The sequence below is a fragment of the Aotus nancymaae genome, unplaced genomic scaffold (genome assembly GCF_030222135.1).
Source record: "Aotus nancymaae isolate 86718 unplaced genomic scaffold, 86718_ANA_hifiasm-v0.15.2.pri h1tg000108l, whole genome shotgun sequence".
NCBI lineage: Eukaryota > Metazoa > Chordata > Mammalia > Primates > Aotidae > Aotus > Aotus nancymaae.
The window spans coordinates 1,091,446-1,114,049 of NW_026988523.1; the positions used below are offsets into that span (position 1 = coordinate 1,091,446).

Here is a 22,604-nt window from a genome sequence, read left to right on the forward strand (position 1 = left end):
TGGCTTACACCATAAAGAAATGTATTGCTCAGCACGTATTGCTCAGCCAGGCACGGTGGCTCATGCCTGTAATTCCAGCACTTTGGGAGGCCAAGGATCACAAGGTCAGGAGTTCAAGACCAGGCTGGCCAACATGGTGAAACTCTGTCTCTACTAAAAATACAAAATATATAGCCAGGCATGGTGGCTACTCCCAGCTACTTGGGAGGCTGAGGCAGGAGAATTGCTTGAATCCAGAAGGTGGAGGTTGCAGTGAGCCAAGATTGCACCACTGCACTCCAGCCTAGGCAATAGGGCAAGACTCCATCTCAGGAAAAAGGAAAAAAAAAGAAAAGAAATGTATTGCTTCGCATAACAAGAAGTCCAGGTGGAAGTCCTCGCAGGGTTGCTTGATTCAGCGCCTCAACAAAGTTACTGGGTTTTTTATTCAATGAATATTCACTGAACGCCTATTTGTGCCTGGCCTTGTATTGGCCACATAGGACACACACTCAAAAAAGAAAAAAAAAATCGTGTTCGTGGAGCTTGTAATCTGGCTTTTCCCAGCTTTGTCTCCTGGTAGCAAAACAGCTGTTGCAGTTCTAGGCATCATGATAAGGTATGATAACACCTGATATTTACAGAACATCTCTTCCTGTGTGTTTCTTTATCAGAAAGGGTAAAGCTTTCCCCCTTTTGTCTCATTAGCCAAAATTTCCTCACTTATCCCTCCCTAAAACATTTCCTGGAAAGGGGAATGATATTCCTAAAACTGGCTTAGACTATTCAGGATTTACCATTTTATTGAACCTTAAAAAACCCACTAACACCAGGCCCCGCTCCCTATTGTTCTAGCATGGGGCCCAGGCCCAGATTTTTTTTTAAACAGGGTCTCACTCTGTTGCCCAGACTGGAGTGCAGTGGCATGATGGCATGATCATATCTCGCTGCAGCTTCGAATTCCTGGCTCAAGTGATCCTCCTGAGTAGCTAGGACAGATTTTTGTTTGTTTGTTTGTTTTTAAAGAGATGGGGTTTCACTACATTACCCAGACTGGTCTCTACCTCAAGCGATCTTCCTGCCTCAGCCTTCCAAAGTGTTGGAATTACAGGCATGAGCCACTGAATTCAGCCAAGACAGGTTTTTTTTTTCAAGGCTCCCTGGGTCATTCTAATTTACAGCCCGAGTTGACACTGTTGTGCAGGTGCTCTGCATGATATACTTTTTAGGTTTAAGAAGGTTCAAGCTTCCTTGATGGATTTACCTAATTTCATTCCTAAAACCTGGGATAATGTGCTAGAAGGCAAATACTGTGATCTTTTGGGACCTCTAAGTCATCCCCTTGGGTTTTCCATCAGCACTGTTTTTTAGCCTGTTATTAGACCAGTCTTCTCCCGGCCCCACCCCTCATTGGCCTTTCTCTCGGCTGGAGACCACCCAGCCCCCTTCCTCAGAGCACCTGAGCTGACGGCAGTCTCCATCCTCACAGCCTCCCTTTCCTCAGTCCAGTTTGGAACTCTGTTTTCTCCTTTTTTAAAAAATTAAATATCTCCCCCAAAATTATGAAAATACTTGTGTTTACTGTAACCACTGAAACAAAGCAAAGTTATTTTTACCAAAAAATATTTGAATAATCTTCCCCTTCCTGTCTCCATTCTCTATTATTCCAGAAGAGGAGGCTCTCTCTGGGCCTGTCTTTCTCCCTGGCCAGTGCCCTCAGGCCCCAGCTTGTCTGTGGATCTCTGTGATGGGGGTGAAGAGGAGGGAGTGACGGAGGGCTGGCCCAGGAATCAGTCCAGAATCAAAGCAGTGTGAGGGCTCAATTCCTCCTCCCAATGACCTTTTTTCTTAAATTTTAAAATTGAAATAATTTTATTTGTCTTTTTTTGGCGGGGAGACAGAGTCTTACTCTGTCCAGGCTGGAGCACAGTGGCATGATCACAGTTCCCTGTAGCCTTGACCTCCTGCGCTCAAGCAATCCTCCTACCTCAGCCTCCCAAGTTGCTGGGACTATAATTTGTAATACACCTCCATGCCCAGCTAATTTTTTATTTTTTGTAGACACAGGGTCTCTCCATGTTGCCCAGGCTAGTCCCAAACTCCTGAGATCAAGCAGTCCTCCCACCTTGGCCTCCCAAAGTGCTGAGATTACAGGCATGAGCCACTGTGCCCAGCCTGAAATAATTTTAAACTTTGAGAAAAGTTGTAAAGTTAATACAAAGAACTCCCATACATTCTCCCACTCAGAATTCCTTTCAGTTTTGCTAATTATCCTAATAATTCCTTTAATAGGCTTGGCTTAAACGAACCTACCCAAACCACTCATTTAACCCGGTTATGTCTTGCTAGTCTCCTTTAACCAGAACCGTTCTCGGCCTTTCCTTGACTTTCCTGACATTGACACTTATCCAAATTACAGTCCAGTCATTTTGAGGAAGGTCTTCCTATTTTGTTTGTCCTATGTTTCCTCATGATTAGATTCAAATTATGCCCTTTTGGCCAGAATATTACAGAAATGATGGTGTATTTCTTATTACATCCCATCATGTGATGTCAATTTGTTTCATTACTGGGATGTTGACTTTGGTCACTTGTAATATGATGTCTGTTAAAGTTTCTTTTCTGTAAGTTTGCTTTTCTCCTTATTGTAATTAATCAGTGACTTGTAGGCAGCTAGTTTAAATTATATAAAACCTCATTCCTTACCTCCCTTTTGCCCAATAGATTTAGCATACAACTGTGTTTCTTTCCTAAAATTAATTTAACTATGATGGTTGTTAGACGGAAAATTTCTAACATTTTTTTTTACATATGTTAGTTGGCATTTTCTATCTCTTTTTCTTTCTTTTCTTTTCTTTTTTTTTTTTTTGAGATGGAGTCCCACTCTGTCTACTAGGCTGGAATGACCTCGGCTCACTGAAATCCCCGCCTTCCAGGTTCAACTGATTCACCTGCCTCAGACTCCCGAGTAGCTGGGATTACAGGCGCACACTACCACACCTGGCTAACTTTTGTATTTTTAGTAGAGATGGGATTTCACCGTGTTGGTCAGGCTGGTCTCAAACTCCTGACCTTAGGCAATCCACCCATCTCGGCCTCCCAAAATGCTGGTATTACAGGTGTGATTCATCACACCCGGCCCATTTTCTGTGTCTTTAATGTGTCCTCCAAAGTTTATGTGTTGGCAACTTAATCCCCACTGCAATATTTTGATATAGGACCTTTAAGAGATGATTATGTTTATGAGGGCTCTGCTCTCATGAATGAATTAATGCTATTGTCTCAGGAGTGGGTTATCAAAAGAATAGGTTCCTAATGAGTTCAGCTCCCTTCCACCCCTCCTCCCTCTCCCTCTCCCTCTCTCTCTCTCTCTCTCTCTCTCTCTCATTCTCTCTCTCTCTCTCATGCTCCCTCTCACCTATGCAATGCCTTTTGTTCTTTCTTTTTTTATGTAGACAGGGTCTCACGATATTTACCAGGCTGGTCATGAACTTCTGGGCTCAAGTGATCCTACAACCTCAGCCTCCCAAAATTCTGAGATTACAGGCACCACCTTATCCAGCCCGGCTTCTGGTATTTTTTTTTTTTTGAGACCTGTCTCACTCTGTCACCCAGGCTGGAGTGCAATGGCGCAATATCAGCTCACTGCAACCTCCACCTCCCAGGTTCAAGCAATTCTCCTGCCTCAGCCTCCTAAGTAGCTGGGATTACAGGTGTGAGCCACCACACCTGGCCTGTTTTTTTTTTTTTTTTTTTTTTTCTGAGACAGAGTCTTGCTCTGTCACCCAGACTGGAGTGCAGTGGCACAATTTCAACTCACTGCAACCTCTGCCTCCTGGGTTCAAGCAATTCTTCTGCATCAGCTTCCCAAGTAGCTGGGATTACAGGCACATGCCACCATGCCCAGCTAATTTTTGTATTTTTAGTAGAGACAGGGTTTCACCATATTGGCCAGGCTGGTCTCGAACTCCTGACCTTGTGATCTGCCCGCCTTAGCCTCTCAAAGTGCTGAGATCACAGGTGTGAGCCACTGCACCCGGCCTGGTGTTCTTATTCTCAGTTACCTGAAGACCTCTACTTATTGCTCGGCTGGTTCTGGCTATCAGGGTATATGAAGAGGAAGGCCCAGGGACAGAGTAAAGAAAGTGGTTCCGTGTTAGTTAGACCCCCCAGAGAAGCAGGGGAACTAACTCCTCAGAAAGTCACTTTCCCTTGGGCTGTCATCTCCTCCCAGCCCCTAGAGCAGCCAGTTACAAACGCCCCGGGTGTTTATCAGCGAAGTTATTGCTATTCTGGCTCCTGGAGATCTTCTATAGGGACAGAAAGATAAGAGGAATACACACACCACACAAACCTACTCATGGCTGCTCAACACAGCTCAGGGCTACACCTTGGTCTCTCCTTCCCCATTTTCCACCCCCTCCCTCAGGAGAATTCCCAGCCCGGGGCCCAGATAGTTCTGGAGCAGCATCCCGCTCTCCACTCAAGACCCAGGAACATGGTGGAGGCCAAGCTTATTTGCTTTGTGGTCATCTGTTCTCAGCTGAGGGAGGCCTGAGCAGGGCGTGGGGAGCAGCTGCAAGTCACCTTGGGTGACTGATGTTATCTGGGCCTAACGGTTTCCTCTGGGTAAGCACTTCCGCCCTCCTGTTTGCAAAGCCAGAAACCTGTGCTGGGACAGCCCCATTCTGAGCACAAAGGAGGACTGGGTGGGGGGAGAAAGGAAAAGGCCCTGCAGGGCAGAGCTAGAAGACCTGATAGTAGACTATGCAGTCATCACTATGTCCTGCACCTTTAAAAAGAAGAATGGAAAAAATTACAAGTAAAAGTGTGCATTGCAAGTTACCAGGAAATACCCTTCCTTACTGCCAATTCTGCTTTAGGGTCCTCACCTGTGCAGCCATGTGGCTGGGCTAGGAGGGGGCTCACCACTAACTCCTGGGAGTGAGGGCTGTTTTTACTGGTCCCAGAGTGACTGACTCTAAATAAAAGAAATATCAGGCTCTTATTCATCTGAAGCTTGTACATGGGGCTAAGCATTATAAAAACAGCCACTCTTTGCAGAGTGCCTACTATACTGTACAGGTGAGGAAAATGAGAATCAGAGAGGTTAACTGACTTGTCTAAGAAAATACAGCTAGAAAGTAGCAGAACTGGAATTCAGCCCTCAATCTGTCTGTTTCTAAAACCAGGGGTCTTCCTCCATACTCAGCAGAGGTAATGAACTAGAAGCCACCCTGGCACTAAGGTTGCCGGGCTTTAGAAAGTTGGGCCTTAGAAAGTTCTAGGACAGGAAGGAGGCCATATTTCTAAGACTGGGACCCAAAGCAGCAATCTAAATGCCTGACAGTGCACAGATGGTGCCGGAAGAAGCAGAATCAGGAGCAGCCTCAGCCTGTTTTCCTCACTGTTTCTCCACATCTCTTCGCAGTGCTCACCGTCATCTGTCTTACTGCCCGTCTCTGTGATGGGGCTCCCCTCCCCTGGTTGAGTTGGGGTTGGGCCCGTGAGAATGCTGTGGGCTGAGCCAGAGGCTCGTACATCCAGCCAATACCCCGCCACTCACAAATCTCTGAAGGGATTTTCCCATTTCTCCCTGCCAAAGGGTCCAAAGGGGGCAGAGATCCGAAGGGTCACTCAGGGCCAGAGGACAGCATATAAACTGGTGGCATGGACGACCCTAGTGCAGATTCCAGTCCCCGCATCCCTCCCCCGCGGCCTCTTTGCTGCCCAGCCAGGATGGCCCTGAAGGAGGGTTGCTATGCTGAGCCCTATGGGAATCAGATGTTGCGCATCTTGCCCTTAACTATATTTAAAAGGAATGGAGACGAGGCCCTTTAGCAAGCAGCTTGTGTGAGCCCCAATTCCCACAAAACCGAATGCATCCGTCAAAGCAAGGTTTGAAGAAAAGATTTACCGCTTCAGGGAGCTTGAAAAACTTTACGTGGAGTCCTCATTTTTCTCCTCATACACAGATGATAGATAGATGGACGGATAGTGGTTTCCTGGAAGGCGGAGAGGAAAAGAGGTGCGAAGGGAAAGGTGGTCCGGGCGCCACGCTGAGCGCTGAAGCCTCGTCTTTTGGGAGAACACAGACGCCTTCCACCAGGGAGGGTCCTCGAACTCCACCCGAGGGAACCAGGTATGACGGTCATGCAATTTGAGAAAGAGGGAGCGGAAGAGGGAAAGCAGGAAGGATGGACACAGAAGAAGGAAACCGAAAGGGGGAAATAAAAAGCATTAAAGGACCACTCTAATTCTTGGAGGGGAGGGGAAAAAAGAAGACCCATTAAGGGAGCGAAAGGTTGAGAAGGACAGACCGTGGCAAAGCCCAGAGTCCTGAGAAACTTCGCGAGAAAGAGGGGCCCGGCGGCTGCCCATCCCCATGTTTGGGCACATGGAGTCGTGGCTCCTGCTCTCGAGTCCTGCCCTGGGAGGGACAGTATCTGTTTAGATTTGCGTCTAAATTTAAACCCTGATCGCCGGCCTCCCTCCGCGCTCCCCACCCTCCCCTCTCCCCCCTCCCTCCTCCTCCTCCTCCTTCCTCGTTCTCTCGCGCAGGGCCCCCGCGGCCGGGGCAGTCCCGCAGCCGAGCGCAGCCGGGCGCGCGCCGCCGCCCACTCGCCCTGTGCCCGCCGCAGCCCAAACCTGGCCCCGGCCGGGAGCCGAGAGGACAGCGGGGATCGCGAGCTCCGGCCCGAGCGAGCGGGCGCGTCCGCAGCAGAGTCGGCACCTGAAGGACATGGAGGTAAAGGACCCCGGCGTGGGGCGCGGGGCTGGGCGGCGAGCGGGGTCCCGGGCGCCCGTTCCCTGCTCTGAGCGTGGAGCACGCGGCTCATCGCTGCTGCCGACTAGAAGGGCAAATGCCTGCTGCTCCGACGCCTCCTTGGTCAACTCGGGAAGACCGTCCCTGCTCCCACCTAGGAGACGGGGGTGGGCAGGCAGGGGTCGGCAAGCAAAGACCTCAGAGGGGGAGGAGAGGGGCTTTCCCAGAGGTCCGGGTATTTTGGTTAGGAACTTAAATGCTTAAAAAAACAAAAGTTAGGTGCAGCCAAGGTCTGTAAATGGGTAAACGTGCGAGCAAAAACTCTGCAAGAAGGTAGAAGCCCTTGCGTCTGAGGAGATGGGTAGTGAAAGAGAAACAGCTGGCAGCACGAGGCCAGCACATCTTCGCGGGTCTGTGGCTTCCCTTTTCGCTTAGGGAGTGGCATTTTGGAGTCCAGTTGGCCTCTTGCTGCTGAAGTCTTTCCTGCGTCTGTCACATCATCTTCCATAACTTTCTGAAAAGCTCCCCTCACTGGGCAGTCGAATGACCTTATTTCTGATACAACTTAAGACTCCCTTGGACACCCCTGCCTCTGAAGCTGTGTGTATAGAGGTATCCTGGCCACATCTGCAGGCTGTGCCAGAGCGGGGCCTGGCACTTCTCTGCCTACTGAGAGGAGGTCTGGGGACTTTCCTGTTCTGTCCCAACCTCAGCAGAGGAGTAGCTGGGTATATTCCCCACATTCCTCTCTTCTGCACATCTTGAGGCTTCCATATGTTTCCTCCTTGAAACTGAGACCTAATACGTAGCCCTAAGTCAATCTTAGTCTGACCTGGGGCTTTTGAGAAGGTGCAAATGTTATATAGTTTCAAAGGTGATTCCTGCTCATATTCAAAAGGAAACCTGTGTTGCTCACCAGACTATCGTTAGTGCAATTAAGATTCACAGTTAACTCCTCTGTCTCTTCCCCACTCCAGGCTCTGCCTAGGCCCTGGTTGTCCGTCCGTCCGTCCTTCCTTCCTTCCTTTCTCTTTCTTTTCTTTTCTTTCGAGACAGAGTCTTATTCTGTTACCAGGCTGGAGTGCAGTGGCACAGTCTCAGCTCACTGCAACCTCTGTCTTCCAGGCTCAAAGGAGCCTCCCACCTCGGCCTCCCAAGTGGCTGGGACTACAGGTGTGTACCACCATGCCTGGCTAGTCTTTAAATATTTTGTGGAGACAGGTTCTCACTATATTGCCCATGCTAGTCTTGAACTCCTGGGCTCAAGCGATCCTCCACCTTGGCCTTCCAAAGTGCTGGATTTGCAGGCATGAGCCACGACGCCTGGCCCTGCTTATCTTTTCTAAGCTAGACTCCGTGCTTGTCTGCAAAGCTTCATGACTTCTCTAAGGGGGCAAATAAGATTGTCCTTTAGAGAAGTCACGAAGGTATATTCAGGCATGCAGCCCAACCAGTTGTCTTCAAGGAACAGGGAATCAACTTCGAGGAGACTTTACAGAGTGCAAGAGCCACTGGAGGCTAAGATGGACCCTCCATAGAAACATTTGCAAGGCTAGGAAACTCGGGCAGATTAGGGCTGGGGGTGAGGCATGCACACAGCAAAGCTCAGCAGGTGGTGTGCACACATCTACCCAAAGATCACACAAGCATAAAGCAACAGGGTTCTCTCTTAGCTGGCCACTGCTTCAAGGCAGAGGAGGGAAATGGCCCAGGCAACAACCAGCTTCTTGGGTTGGGTGACGGCTCCTTAAGAAATTGTTTTAGAAGTGGCTTCCCTCTTTTGGAAGAGCACAAGGTGGGTTAGGCCCCAGGCTGCAGGTTCACTATGATGTATGCCCTGTCTAACCTCTTGAAGAAATGGATTGGAGATAAGAGGAAAGCAACTCTTAGACTTAGAGCAGGTTGCTGCTGGAGGGCCGAATGCAAATGTGAACTTCGTTCTGAGAAAACAAGAGGGTCTCCTTCCACAGAGGCACTTTCTCCCCCCTCGGTTGAGTAAGGAACAGTGTATGGCGGAGGCCCTGAAACTATCAGCTGAGCAACTTCCTGTGTGGCTTGAGGGGTGGAGGGGATTGCAGAAAAAGAGAAGGCTCTTCCTTATCGAGATGTGTAGTAACTTATGTAGGATTCTACCAAGATACCAAAATCACCCCTGGTCTAGGTTTTGGGAGGGACACAGGGAGGGAATGGCTCAGCCAGCCAGAAGCCTGACAGATCACCCTGCATCTATTGCAGGATATCAGTTTGCTATTTGGGCAGTGGCTGCTTTTGAAGTTTCTTTGTTATAATGCTGGGAAAAAAAATAAAAACAACAACACCTGCAATTGCCAGTGAAGAAAGTGAAGAGGAAACCAGGGGCCAGGGAAGTGACCATTCCCAGCCAGGAAGTAAACTGTTCATGGTGGAACATGATATGCAGGAGTGTGATTTGGGGGTTTCTGAAAATCTCAGAGTAAAACCCTCTTTCGAGAGGTGAAACTCACTTTTGAGACACAAAAGGGCTACTGTATCTGGGAAGAAACTAAGTTATATGACTTCTCAGTATGAGGAATCCAAACCAGAGGCTTACTCAGCATTCATTCGCTAAATCTCACGTACCTATTGGAAGTCTTTGAGAGATCTTTTTTTAAAGTCACCATTACCATTATCAACAACATCAATCATTACTTCAGCCCTCAGAAAGCCCTCTGGGATAAACAAGGTATAGACACCATCTGATCCCTGCTTTTTAAAAGCTCACAGTCCAATAAAGGGAATGAGACCGACTATATCCTGTCATATATATCATTTTCAAATGCATAAAGTGCCAGTTGAATACTACTGCAGATCATGAGTTCTGCAGGAGTTCAGATGAGTTAGATTCAAAAGAAGCCTTGGAAGAAAGATGTTGGTGAGAGGAAGAAGGTACAAGGAATGGGCACGGGGAGAACATGCCGGCTTTGTGCACCTGGCTGGGAAGGAAGGTAGGAAAGCAGTAACAGAAAAAAAATGAAAGTAATAAGATAACTCCAAGGCCACGGAGTATAGTAGATGCCCAGCTAAGTGAGTGAGTGGCAGCTGAAATCCAAGTCACTTGGAGGAAAAGGTTACTTTTTGTTCATGCAAAATCTTCTTGCCTAGTTCAGCCTCAAATGGGTAGCTTTTTCTAATTCATGCAGAGGCCATCTGCAACCCTTGAAGGCCAGAATGTGTATGGCCCTGGATTCTGCCCCATGGACAGTAGGAAACTCTGAGAGGTGTTGAGGCAGCTGGCAGCTGTGATGTAGCAGGGATGATACAGCAAAAATGCCAGTTCATGGAGTGAGCAAGGGAGCCAGGTTAGAAAGCATCTTTTAGAGTCCAGGTGTATTCTGACTTCAGGATACAGTAAGAATGGGGAAGGTTGAAAAGAGTAAAGACCACGTGCTAGAAGAGAAGTCAGAAGTCACCAAGGTACCCAGAAGAGTAAAGTTCTCCATGGTGCCAGAGAGAATGGCAGTACCAACTTTTATAGCTCTATACGAAGCCTTCTGCAGGCAGGAATTGTCTCAGTGGTCTTTGAGTCTCCAGAATGAGCACAGTGCCTGGCATATAGTCATATAATTTCTCAATAAAAGTTTGCTTGATTGCTTGATAAGTGATTAGCAGAAATAGGGAACTCCTTCCTCTCTCGGTCTGCAGCTCAAACGTCTCCACCTCTGGAAGCCTTCTGTGATGCCCACAGACTCTACAGCTCTCTCAGGCACCAAGCAGAACCGGAACTGTCAGCCTCGCTGACTGTCACCCTGGAAGGCTTCTTGAGGGCAGGGGCCATGCCTTGTATATATAGGGCCTAATGGGTACCAAGAAAGGCTTGTTGCATGAGCAAATATTGAAGAGGGTAGAAAGATCAGTTTTTTGTTTTTGTTTTTAACAAGCAGGGTTTAGATATGTTGATTTTGATTGTTGTAAGCAGAATGTCCACCACTCCCTAATACAAACCTGTTATGAAATAAACGTGATTCTCCTCCAGAAGAGATAATAGGTGATGTTATTGTGGATAGGAACCCAGAGGACAGAGGTACATAGTAAAGAAGGAGCTGGAGATGTAGGATGTCACATTTAAATTAATATTCTTAGTCGCTGAAATATAAATTGCGTGCACTGCCAATAGCCCGAGGGTGCTTGAAAAAAGTTTAAGTTTCACTGACTAAATCTTTGTTTGTTCAACTAAATAGGAAGTACAGCATGCCACTGAAAAAATCATGAATTTCTAAATTAGGTGGAGTCAATAAATAAATCCTTTCCTCTGGGGTAACTCCAAATCTTTCCCAGATATTACTTGTCACTCATGGCCTTATTCAGTATTTACTGGGCACTTACTACATACCAGATCTTGTATTTTTAATGGTACTCAAAAATTATGGGGCTCTTATGTCTTTTCATTCTCACAGACTGTCCTATTACTATACTGACTCTGTGTGTGTGTGTGTGTACATACTGGTGTATATAATGTGTTCATTTTGTAACCTACTTTTTCATCCGTATCTTTTTACTTCAGAAAATATTTTCTACCATATTTTTAAAAATTATGGGGCTTGGAGATAGAAAAGAAACATGTAACGAATCCAAGCTTTAAAAAGATTATTTTGATATTTCACCGTGAAACACTAGGAGAAACACCCACAGCCCTCAGTGTTTTTTGACCCACCCACCTTCTCACTGAGCCATATGCTGGCTGCTGGTTGGAGCTGATGGGCTGTAATTAGGAATTGCACAGCCTCTGAAGCCAGAGTTTGGCTGGGTGGCCTTGCGGCGTGCCCAAATACCCCACATTCCTCTCTGGCTCCCACGTGCTCTGCGGGACCCTCACCGTCACCCTGGCTCCCACTTAGCAGACATCTTCCGTTTGTTGGACTGTGACAGCAGGGGGAGTTTGGGGAGTGAGACTCTAAGGGCCCTGCCCAGGCCCTATCGCAGGAGGGGTGAGTGTGCATTCCTGGAAAGGAGTCGGGTTTCAGAGCCTGATCCGCAGCGTGGCTCCTCGAGCCAGAGCTTGGCGCGCGCGGTTCCGTGGGAAATCTGAACACTGGCGGCTCAGCAGCCCCGTAATCTTATCAGGGCCGCAAGAGAAAGCATTTTGGTTCCAGGGAAATCTGAAGGCAGCTCCACTTTCCTCCAGTAATAATATTTAAGTCTGTGGAGCCAGCCCGACCACCCCTACTCAACTCATTAGAATCTAAAAAGCTCAGAGCTCTGGGTGAAATAAAACAATCTTTAACTGCCCTCTGCTATATGATAAGGGGATAAACCAACTTACCAAGTAGGCACTATTGGACTTTCGGAAAGCCAACAGCTTACGTTTTTTCTCTTATCTGGGGAGTAGTTCGGTCCAAGCCTTCAGAAGTAAGACAGAGGGATAGTTCTCGTAGTATCAAAGTTTCTGTGATGCTTCAGACACAGGATGAACGCTGCGTTGCCACCACCAACAGGATTGCCCTCGGACTCTCTGGGAGCTCATCACCAGCGCCAGGCCCGAGTGAACACTGTCCTGGTTCTTTGGTCTTCTGGGCAGTGAGTCTCCCATTTTTCTCCTTTGGGGCTTCCTGAGTACTTACCTCCTGGGAATTATGGAAACAGATGAGTCCATGAGGCTCGCCCTGTAGAGCCATTTATTTGGATGGATGAAATCCTCTTCCAGGGGAAGGGCCTCCAGCCGGTGCAATTCCAAGTCCCAGTGACTCCCTAAGAGAGGTGCAGGGTGTAAGGTTTGTTCTTGGGTTCTTGCCGCGTTTAAAATGAAGAAACTGAGGCCAGCACGAAGATAATCCAATGCGAAGGAATTTATTCAGGCTCCCGGGTGAGGTTCTGCAGTCCGGACAGGAGGGGCCGTCGCGCAGAGGCCTCTCAGGCACGGGGTTTTATAGGGAGTGGAGGCGTTTGATTGGCTGTGCCCAAGGCGAGTGGGACAAAATGGAGGGGAGTGGGACCCGGATAGGACAAAACAGTAGGCAGGAAGACAAAATGGCAGGCATGGAGTGGGACCTGGATAGGACAAAATAGTAGGTAGGGAGTGGGGCCCAGATGGGACAAAATGGTATCAGGTAGGTCCTGATGGGGCTTTTTTTTCCCAGGCTCCCGGCGGGGGTGGGGGGGTGTGTGTCCAAGCTCCCGGAGAGGGAAGGGGGTGTGTCCGAGCCCCCAGAGAGGGAGGGGGCGTGTCCGAGGTCCCCGCGAGGGAGGGGGGTGTGTCCAAGGTCCCCACGAGGGGAGGGGGCGTGTCCGAGGTCCCCGCGAGGGTAGGAGGCGTGTCTGAGGTCCCCACGAGGGGAGGGGGTGTGTCCGAGGTCCCCGCGAGGGAGGGGGGCATGTCCAAGCCCCCGGCAAGGCAACCGGCCTTACACAGGGCCCTTACCTCTGTAAGAGACCCCTCTGAGATGCCATTAGAGCCCATCCTTAATGAATAGTATTAGGAGCCTCCCAGCTGGATCTGTCAGATGGGGGCACTGAGAAACTCTGGACATTGGAGCAGACATTATCCACAGCCAAAAATTAGGGTTAGCATCACAGATGTCTCCAGCCCTTTGTTTTGAACCTGTTTATACCACATCAGCGCCATCCTCCTGGCCTCGGGGTAGCAATCACTCCTCTTTCCCAGGCTGAATTTTTTATAATTAATTGGTAATGATTTACTGCATACACTAGTTCCTTCTTCTTCTTTTTTTTTTTTTTTCCCTGAGATGGAGTTTTGCTTTTGTTGCCCAGGCTGGAGTGCAGTGGTGCAATCTCAGCTCACTGCAATCTCCAGCTCCCAGGTTCAGGCGAGTCTCCTGCCTCAGCCTCCCAAGTAGCTGGAATTACAGGAACGCACCACCATGCCTGGCTAATTTTGTATTTTGAGTATAAATGACGTTTCACCATATTGGTCAGGCTGGCCTTGAATTCTTAATGTCAGGTAATCCACCCACCTCAGCCTCCCAAAGTGCTGGGATTACAGGCGTGAGCCACCGCGCCCGGCCCATGCACTAGCTTTTTAGTTAGATTCTATAAGCACACACTGAGCCCTTACTGCCAGCTAGGCACTGGGGAGCTAAAGGGAAACTTATCTATCAGTTTGCTGGCCCTTGAAGAACTTGCAGTCTAAGAGGGGAGACAAACACCTAAACAGATCATTGCAGAGCAGGGATGAGCGCTTATGTGCACAGAGGAGGGACATCAGCCTGGGCTCAGGGAGAAAGTAATTTCTGAGTTGAATCTTGAGGGGTAAGAGTTAACCAAGGGCAGAAAATTGGGAAGAGCATTCCAATCAGAGAGAATGACAAGAGCAAAGCTCCCGGTGCAAGAAACAGCATGGAGTGCGTGGAGAACAATAGGTAATTCATTCCCGGAGGACAGAGCAAGATAAGATGCTTGAGGACTAGACGGGGAGTACAGGAAATGGAAGTCACAGTTCCTGCCCTAAAAGGAGCTCTCTTCTATTTGGGGAAACAAGATATACGCAAATGACATGACATAAAAACATGCAAGATAGTGTCTTGATAAGTTCTAAGGTATGTGGGCGTTCAAAGCCTCCTCTAATAGGAGGTAGAGAAAACTGGCTTCCTGTGCTGGGGATTCCTCCACAGGTACTGCTCTTCACCCATCCCCTGGCAGCCCCGGGGTGCAGAACACACAGGAGACCTCGATCTAATGGCAAGCACGTGCCTTTCTGGAACCTGCCCCCAAAGGCTCCTGCTAGAGGAATGCCTTTGGTCAATCTCACCAAAAGCTACCCAAGTCCTCTTACCTTCCTAACAGAAAGAGGGCTCTAGGAACAGAACACACACACACACACCCCTCTGTTCCCACTTACACCTCCACCTAGTCCCGCTCATTCCTGCCACTATGGCCGCACATCTGGTATGCTCCCTGTAAAGCCAGGGTTTCTCCTGTTTGCCCAGAGGAAGCCTGGGTACCAGGGTGGCCTGTGGAGCAGCAGCCCACCAAATGCATCAGCCCAAGCCCAGGTAAGCAGCACCGCTGAGCCTTGTGGCTGCTATTGTGCAATCCAGCCACCCCTGCCACAGGTCACAGACAATCTGCATCTCACCATGTGCCACAGCAGGCTTTGGGCCTCCTCTGAGCCTCCTCGCTAGAACCTCTGCCTTTAATAGTTCATTCCCAACGCGTGAGCTACGTGTACACTTTTCCCACCCTGCTGGGCCCCCCACCCTGACCTCCATCTCTGAAGCACATTCCCAGGCCTCAGGTTTCTGGCTTGTCATGCTTTAGAGATGTGTTCGGGTGAATCATGGGAAATTCCTTCCTGAGTAGTCGCACCAGTGTCAGTGTGGGAGAGACCTGCAGCCTGTTGTCATAGTAATTACTGCCACTTGTTGAACGCCTGCTATATATAGATGCTGTGCACAAATGTATCTTTTTTAATCTTCATAAAGTCGTATTATGTCAGTCTTCTAGGAAAGGATGCTGAGGCTTTGAGATGCTTAACTAATGTGCCCAGGGTCTACCTTCTAACATTTGAACCTACCCTATCTGGTGGGGTCCTGTGGCCCGTGTTCTTCCTTTTGCTCTGGAGAAGCTCCGGCTTCCCCCACAGCACCTACGTGGGCTCTCAGGGAGACCACATGCCCCTCAGCCTGGCCGGTCTTCCTCTAGCTCGGGCCAGGCCACGGTGGAGGCCAGCCAGCTCAAGGCCTGGCAAGTGTAAGGCCTGACGGGGATTTACTCTGAGCCCTCCTCTGCACAGCTAAAAGACTTCTCAAAGGCTCTAGTTGTGTCTCTGGGTGAAACTGGTGCCCACACCTAAGGCAACACAGGAAGATTTTTCCACATTCATTTTTAGGACTTTGGAGTTTTAAAAGCAAGAAAGAGCCTTAGCAATTTCCATCCTCTTCATGTTAAAGATGAGGAAACCGAACATACGTGATTTATCAATGGTCATACTTAAAGTCGGTTCGTAACGAAGTCAGAGTTGAACAAGGTCCTCTGACTCCCAGCACACCAAGCACTCGTGATGACTTTTTTGGCTTCTCGTTTCTGCGTATTGCCTTCTTGGCTCTCTGAGTCCTCCACACAGCGCTGCTCAGCCCTCCAGGTCTTCCCTAGCAAGCACCACTGTCTGTGGGGATAGGGTTGCTGGGGAGAAGAGCTGTTTTTATTCTCACTGTTTGAACAAATGCCAAGAGACCCAGAGCTGAGGCTAGGAGGGCCCAGCCACCCCCGCCGCAGCCGTACGCCTTGTTCTACTAGGCTTCCTTTCTCCGACGCCCTTAGGGGTCTTTCTGGGGGAGTCCCTTGGCCCCTGTTGTCCAGTCATGCCTGAATCCCCTCACAAAGACCTGAATTTAAGTACTGCAGAGGAGAAGAACAACGTGATTCCAAATCCTTGTTTTCCTGGGGAAACGAATGGGAGACCCAGAGAGATGCCTGGTGCTGCAGGCTGCTATAGGGTGCAGAAGTGCTGCCCAGATGGAGAATCTGAAGCCCGTGGAGCTGGCAGATGTGAGAGTTTGCGAGGGCTGCCCTAACAGATTACCACAAACTGGGTGGCTCAAACCAACAGCGACGTCTTTTTTCATGGTTCTCAAGGCCAGATGTCTAAAAGCAGGGTGTCAGGAGGACCTCATTCCCTACTAAGGCTCGAGGGGCGGCTCCATTACATGTGTCTTTTGGTTCCTGGTGGTTACCAGCTTCCGTGACTTGTGGCCACGTCCCTGCAGGCTTCGTCTCATGTTTGCCGTGACTTCTCCTCTGTGTGTCTCTTATAAGGACCTCTGTCATTGGATTAGGACCTACGTTGATAATCCAGGATGATTTCTTCATCTCCAAATTGATAACTACCTCTGCTAAGACTTTTTCCACATAAGGTAACATTCACAGGTTCCAGGGATTAGGAAGTGATCACATCTCGTGTTTGTTTGTTTATTTTTTCGCAAGTCAGGGTCTTGCTCTGTCGCCCAGGCTGGAGTGCCGTGGCACAGTCATGGCTCACTGCAGCCTCCGTCTTCCAGGGCTTAATGATCCTCTCACCTCATCCTCCTGAGTAGCTGGGACTATAGGCGTGCACCACCACACCCAGCTTATTTTTATATTTTCAGTAGAGACAAGGTCTCCCTGTGTTGCCCAGGCTGGTCTTGAACTCTTGGGCTCAAGTGATCCTTCCACCACAGCCTCCCAACGTGTTGGGATTACAGGCATGAGCCACCGTGACTATCCAGGAAGTGATCATATCTTTTAGGGGGTCACCATTCACCCTACTATAGCAGGCAATCTGCTATCTATGTAGAGGTAAAGGACTTGGGGATTGTTGGGGTGAATCCGGGGTTAGTGTCAAGCTATATTATGACCACCCCCCCAACAGCCCCCACTAGTACCTTAGGTGCAAATGAATATTCATGGACACCTGTTGTGTGACTAATCTCCTACCTTTTAGGTAGCCTGATACCACCTCTGTCATCCATACCCCTAGTGGCCTGAGTCTCAGCTATAATTCTCTGTTCAGAGAGCTGCAGTTGGGACAGGAAGTCTGTCTCCAGGATACTATGGAGCATTTCCATGAAGCCATGAGGATCACCCCCACTCATCTGGTCCCTTTTCAGGGAGATAACTATGGTGTAAGCAGCCTGGGAAGGGCCACTCAAGATTATCTAGGCTCACCACCACCATTGTAAAGGACCATGCCTAGCAAGATTATAAAACCCTGTTCTCAAATATCTTATACTTTCATTCATCCCTTCATTCATTTATTTAAAGACACATACTAGGCTGGGTGCAGTGGCTCATGCCTGTAATCCCAGCACTTTGGGAGGCCAAGGTGGGTGGATCACAAGGTCAGGAGTTTGAGACCAGCCTGGCCAATATGGTGAAACCCCGTGTCTACCACAAATACAAAAATTAGCCAGGTGTGGTGGCATGTGCCTGTAGTCCTAGCTACTCAGGAGGCCGAGGCAGAAGACTCGCTTGAACCCAGGAGACAGAGGTTGCAGTGAGCCGAGATCGCCCCACTGCACTCCAGCCTGGGCAACAGAGCAAGACTCCATCTCAAACAAACAAAACAAAACAAAAACAAAAAGATATATACCAAGCAGCTACTAAATGTGAATTAATAAGACACAATCCTTGCCGTCAAGATCCATTACAGTTTGAAGGTAAAGAGGGGACAGAAATGAAAGAAATAATTATAAAACAATGTGATTGGTTCTGAAAAGGCAGTGAGTAAACAGTCCTGTTGCAAAAGTAACAAGACAGGCCAGTGTTGCTGGCCACGGTCTTCATGGCTGAACGTGCAAAGGTTTACTTTTCACCCACGTTCCAAGTCCATTGAGGGTTGGCTGGGGGCTCTGCTCGGGGTCACTGTTTGTTCTCCTTCTGACACCTAAGCAGTGGGAGCAGCTACCCCTTTGCCGGTTGTCATGACGGAAAGTTCTGGAGGACTTGCACGGGCCATTAAATGCTCTCTCTTAGAAGGTTCATAACTATCCACATGGCTCCACTTAACCACAGGGGCAGGAAGGACCATCCTCCCATGGCCTCCAAATGATGAGAGCTAGAAGGACTTCACGAATGTTGTTAGTGGTGGAGTCTTAGAAGCCTTCACAGAGCAGAGGTTCTTTGAGCTATGTCTAGAAGTAAGACTGTGTCTTTCAGGATGACAAGCAGGGGAAGACCCAGGGAGAAAGCGTTTCTCTGCACCACTCAGGGCTCATTCACTTGAGTCTTACACAGCTTTTGTGGTCGGAGATGTTCTTGCAGATTGAAATGAAAACTGCTTCACAAGCACAAATAATGTTTTCAATGATGTCAACTGTTCTTCGTGCTTTGGGGGTGGTTAAAAGAGGCAGGAAGGTTTGAAGGAGAAGCTGGAAGTGCAGACATGCAGGGAAATATATCAGAGAAATACAAACCTGGGCTATTAAGGGGATCTGTTTAGAATGTTTCTCAAGCCTCTTAGTCCTGGAACAGCCAGTTCCATGGACCATGCCATCAGGAGTTGCAGCTTACAGCCAGGTGGCTCCTGGGAGGTGGAAGTCTTTGTTGCTATGTGAGTAGCATGGAATTCTCCACACACCTTTTGACTGGAATGTACTCCCCCTTGGTGAAAGGAAATCTATGCCTTTTTTCTACATATAGTTACATAACACTTAGAATCACCATTCTTTCCCATAAGCCTTGTACATAAGCCCTGCCTTTCGTCCCTAAGGAAGGAGTTAGTGAAAGTCAGCCTGCAAGTAACATTGGAATTGGGCAGTAGAATTTGAAGAAATGGTAGCAACAGACTGCCCTCTGTTCCCTTAAGGCTGTCTTTGCCTGATTATTGAATCTGTAATAGATCAAGGGGGATGCTGTGCAGAGAAAGACTCTCAATCCTGGGTTTTAGGTTCAGGGTCAGTTACCAGCCTCAGGATCCTGCTCAGCTCCCCGCTCTGTAAAACGGGTACCTGCTTTACCTACCTTCTAGGGCTATTTTGAAAAGGAAGTAAGATTATGCATGTAATAAATATCTTAGGAAAGTACCTTGAAACGTTCGATTATTCACAAATGCATGGTGGTGACGTTATTAGTATTTAGTAAAGTGATATTGTAAAAAAATTGTAACAACTTGAGTGTGTCTTCTGTAAGAAAGCACTGGTGCTCTCTGCCAGTGGAAGGTGGTGAAGGGAGGCCAAAGAGTGACATTGGCGAATATGAGCAAAATGAACCTTTCCGATATAGGACAAGAGGCTTTTTATAGCATAAAAGAGGTTCTGAGCTGTGCAACAGTAATAGGGAAAATACTTTACACTTCGACCACACTTCCTTTTCAAAGTACTTTCCCCTGTCTCCTCAGCTAAACTGTAAGCTCTGCTAATCCCCATCCTAGGTCCCAACAACCTATGATGAGCATAATGTATGTTCCTGGCACCCTGTGAGGAGATCCAGGAATGCAGGCTTCATATGCCACACGGGGAGCAGTGCAGGGACTTAAGGGTTAGGAGCACAGACAGCCATATGGCTGGGTTTGAGTTTTCACTTTGCCTTTTACTAGCTTGTGACCTCTCCGTGCCTTGGATTTTCCATTTGTAAAATGGAAATAATGATAACACCTACCTGATGGGTTGTTGTGAGGTGTAAATGAGTCAATGGTGTGTAATGGTTGTATATAATGGTGTGTAATAGTGTGTGCCTGGCACACACTAGGTGTGATGTAATTGTTTATGGATTAGGGAAGGAGACTTTATTATCATTTAGAAGAGCCCCGCCTCCTGTGCTTTTGGCGCAGCTCTGACCGGGACACGGGATGGACGACATCTCAAGTTCTCCTCCAGCCTGAGAGTTTGACAGACGGGTGGTTACTGCATCCTGCATGTAAAACTCTGCTGGCAAAGCTCTCTGGACTTCTGTAGGAGGCTGGGTCTTGGGGGCAACGCTGGAACAGTGTCCCACATAAATCCCGACTAGAACCTGGGAGACTAGGGGAGCCTTGGGCATAGAATAGCAAATCCAAGCATCAGGCTCATGAGCAGCCAAGACCTGCAAGAGGAAGGGAGTCTCCTTGGCTCAAGAAATACATTTCAGCCAAGTGCGGTGGCTCACACCTGTAATCCCAGCTCTTTGGGAGGCCAAGGCCGGCGGATCACCTGAGGTCAGGAGTTTGAGACCAGCCTGATCAACATGGAGAAACCGTGTCTCTACTAAAAATACAAAATTGGTTGGGTGTGGTGGCATGCTCCTGTAATCCCACCTACTTGGGAGGCTGAGGCAGGAGAATCACTTGAACCCCAAAGGCAGAGGTTGCATGAGCTGAGATTGTGCCATTGCACTCCAGCCTGGGCAACAAGAATGAAACTCTGAAAAAAAAAGGAAGGAAGGAAGGAAAAAGGAAATACATTTCAAAGAAAGGGAGGGAAGGAGAGCAGATGGCAGGTGTATTTTGTGTGTTCACCTGGTAGATCAGTGAAGCGAGGAGGTAGGAACCGGAAGGAGGTCAGTGTGGAGTGGAGCTTCCCTTCCACTTCCTCCCTCACACACCTGGGTTACCTGTACCCTGACAATTCCTTACCTTTCACACCTCTGTGTGGAGGCCCCTGCTAGGGAGCTGAACAGGGTGGGATTCGGAGACTGCTAAAACAGCTGCAGGGATTAGACAGTAAGAGGCTAAGCGTTCAAACCAGAGCCCCTCTCCCTGTCTAAGCTGACATCAGTCCTGATCTTTCTGACTGGGCTTAAGGAGTTGAGTGCTTTCCTGTGCCAACAAGCGTATTCGGATTTCTCATGTGGTCACATTACTCGTATCACAAAGGATTTTCGGCAAGGCGCGTTCAGTGCAGGTTGAACTACCTTGCCCAGAGTATTTTGATTAAGGACCCCAGGTCTTTCCTGAAGAAAGTCTCCAGTGGCAGGCCACAGGACTCTATCCTTGGCCCTGATTGTTAAACATTTTTGTTAATGACTTGGATGAAAAATAGAAAGAATCCAGATGACCCACAACTGGGATAGTTAATATGCTACGTGACATACTCCAGTTCAAAATGATTTATATAGGATGGGATACTGGGCCAAAACTAACATCATAAAATTAAACAGGGATGAATGTCAAATCCTCTGCTCAGCTTTAGGAAAATTTCATGCACCAGCATAGACAGACCTGGCTTGGAAGTACGCATGCATTTATGCCACAAATATTTACTGTATGAGAGCTGCTGTCTGGATTCCTGGAGGGAGTACAATACAGACAGCATCTCAAGACGCTGAAGGGTCAGTAGTGGCGGTGCCAAGAGATAAGATGTGTCCCCAGATAAAGCAGGGCACAGGATATGCTGAAGTGTTATGTAAGCAACGAGACCACGAGGCTGGGGAATTTCACAGGGAAAGAACATTCTCAACTTGTGCAATTGAAGAAGGCTTCTTGGGAGAGGGTGACATCAGAATGGCCACCAAAAACTAGGAAGAATTTTTTAAACAGGTGGTGATAATGAAGGGGCAAAGAAGGGGAGGGTGGTGTGATGAGGAGAAGAGATGAATGACGCCCGCCGGGAAACCGTGAGTGCCCTGAGTGACCCGGGTGGAGGACCTCTCAGCCCACGTGTGTGCGCACAGCGGGTGGGGAGGGGGCGGTGGACCCGGCTGGAAGGACCGAATGCAGTGAGATGGTGCACACACTGGGGAGTCAGCACTGATGCTGCCCGCTTCCCCCAGCCCGTAATGAAGGTCCTTGCAGAGCGGGGCTCCCAGGATGCAAGGAGCGCTGGAGGGCCCTTAATTAATCTAGAGGCTGGAACACCGGTTGAGAGGCCAGGGCACCGGTGAGAGGTGGCCTTGAGAACGGAAAGGCAATGAAGCTGCGAAACAAACCGCGGGAAGAATCCACGGTGCAGATTTGGTGTTTCGTTGCAGGCTGTCACGGGGGCGGGGGTTAGAGAGAAAGCCGCCAGAACGACCGCGGTTTCCATCTAGGAACACGGAGAATGTTACCCGTTGGGAGTGCGGAAGAGGCTGAGTTTTGGTTGAGGCATTGGCAGGACACCACGTTGGAAATTCAGCCGTGGAGTTTGGAGGGCGTTGGGCCGAGGCGCAGCTGGGTGGTCATCGGCGCAGCTGGGTGGTCATCGGTGCAGCAGTGGTCCCGCAGGCCTGGGTGGTCATCGGCGCAGCCGGGTGGTCATCGGCGCAGTCGGGTGGTCATCGGTGCAGCTGGGTGGTCATCGGCGCAGTTGGGTGGTCATCGGCGCAGTTGGGTGGTCATCGGTGCAGCTGGGTGGTCATCGGTGCAGTTGGGTGGTCATCGGTGCAGTTGGGTGGTCATCGGTGCAGCTGGGTGGTCATCGGTGCAGTTGGGTGGTCATCGGCGCAGTCGGGTGGTCATCGGCGCAGCTGGGTGGTCATTGGCGCAGCTGGGTGGTCATCGGCGCAGTTGGGTGGTCAT

The 22,604-nt window shown here is 49.0% G+C and overlaps 1 protein-coding gene and 1 long non-coding RNA gene across 5 annotated transcripts in view; one reads left to right on the forward strand and one right to left on the reverse strand.

The window, feature by feature from the left end:
• LOC135272280 (uncharacterized) overlaps positions 1 to 6,472 on the reverse strand; it is a 33,660-nt gene extending 27,188 nt beyond the window's left edge. The window contains exon 1 of one of the 2 annotated variants that reach the window (XR_010340382.1): positions 5,897 to 6,472. This is a non-coding gene — a long non-coding RNA (uncharacterized LOC135272280). The remainder of the gene's footprint in view (positions 1 to 5,896) is intronic. The other variant, XR_010340381.1, reaches the window with a different exon arrangement.
• A 178-nt stretch (positions 6,473 to 6,650) lies between these two features.
• RCSD1 (RCSD domain containing 1) overlaps positions 6,651 to 22,604 on the forward strand; it is a 75,929-nt gene continuing 59,975 nt past the window's right edge. For 2 of the 3 annotated variants that reach the window (XM_012444432.3, XM_012444433.3), the window contains exon 1: positions 21,683 to 21,721. In XM_012444432.3, the coding sequence (XP_012299855.2) occupies positions 21,698 to 21,721 (24 nt within the window). In that variant the 5' untranslated portion in view covers positions 21,683 to 21,697. Of the gene's footprint in view, positions 6,728 to 21,682; positions 21,722 to 22,604 lie in introns of those variants that run through there. The other variant, XM_021668048.2, reaches the window with a different exon arrangement.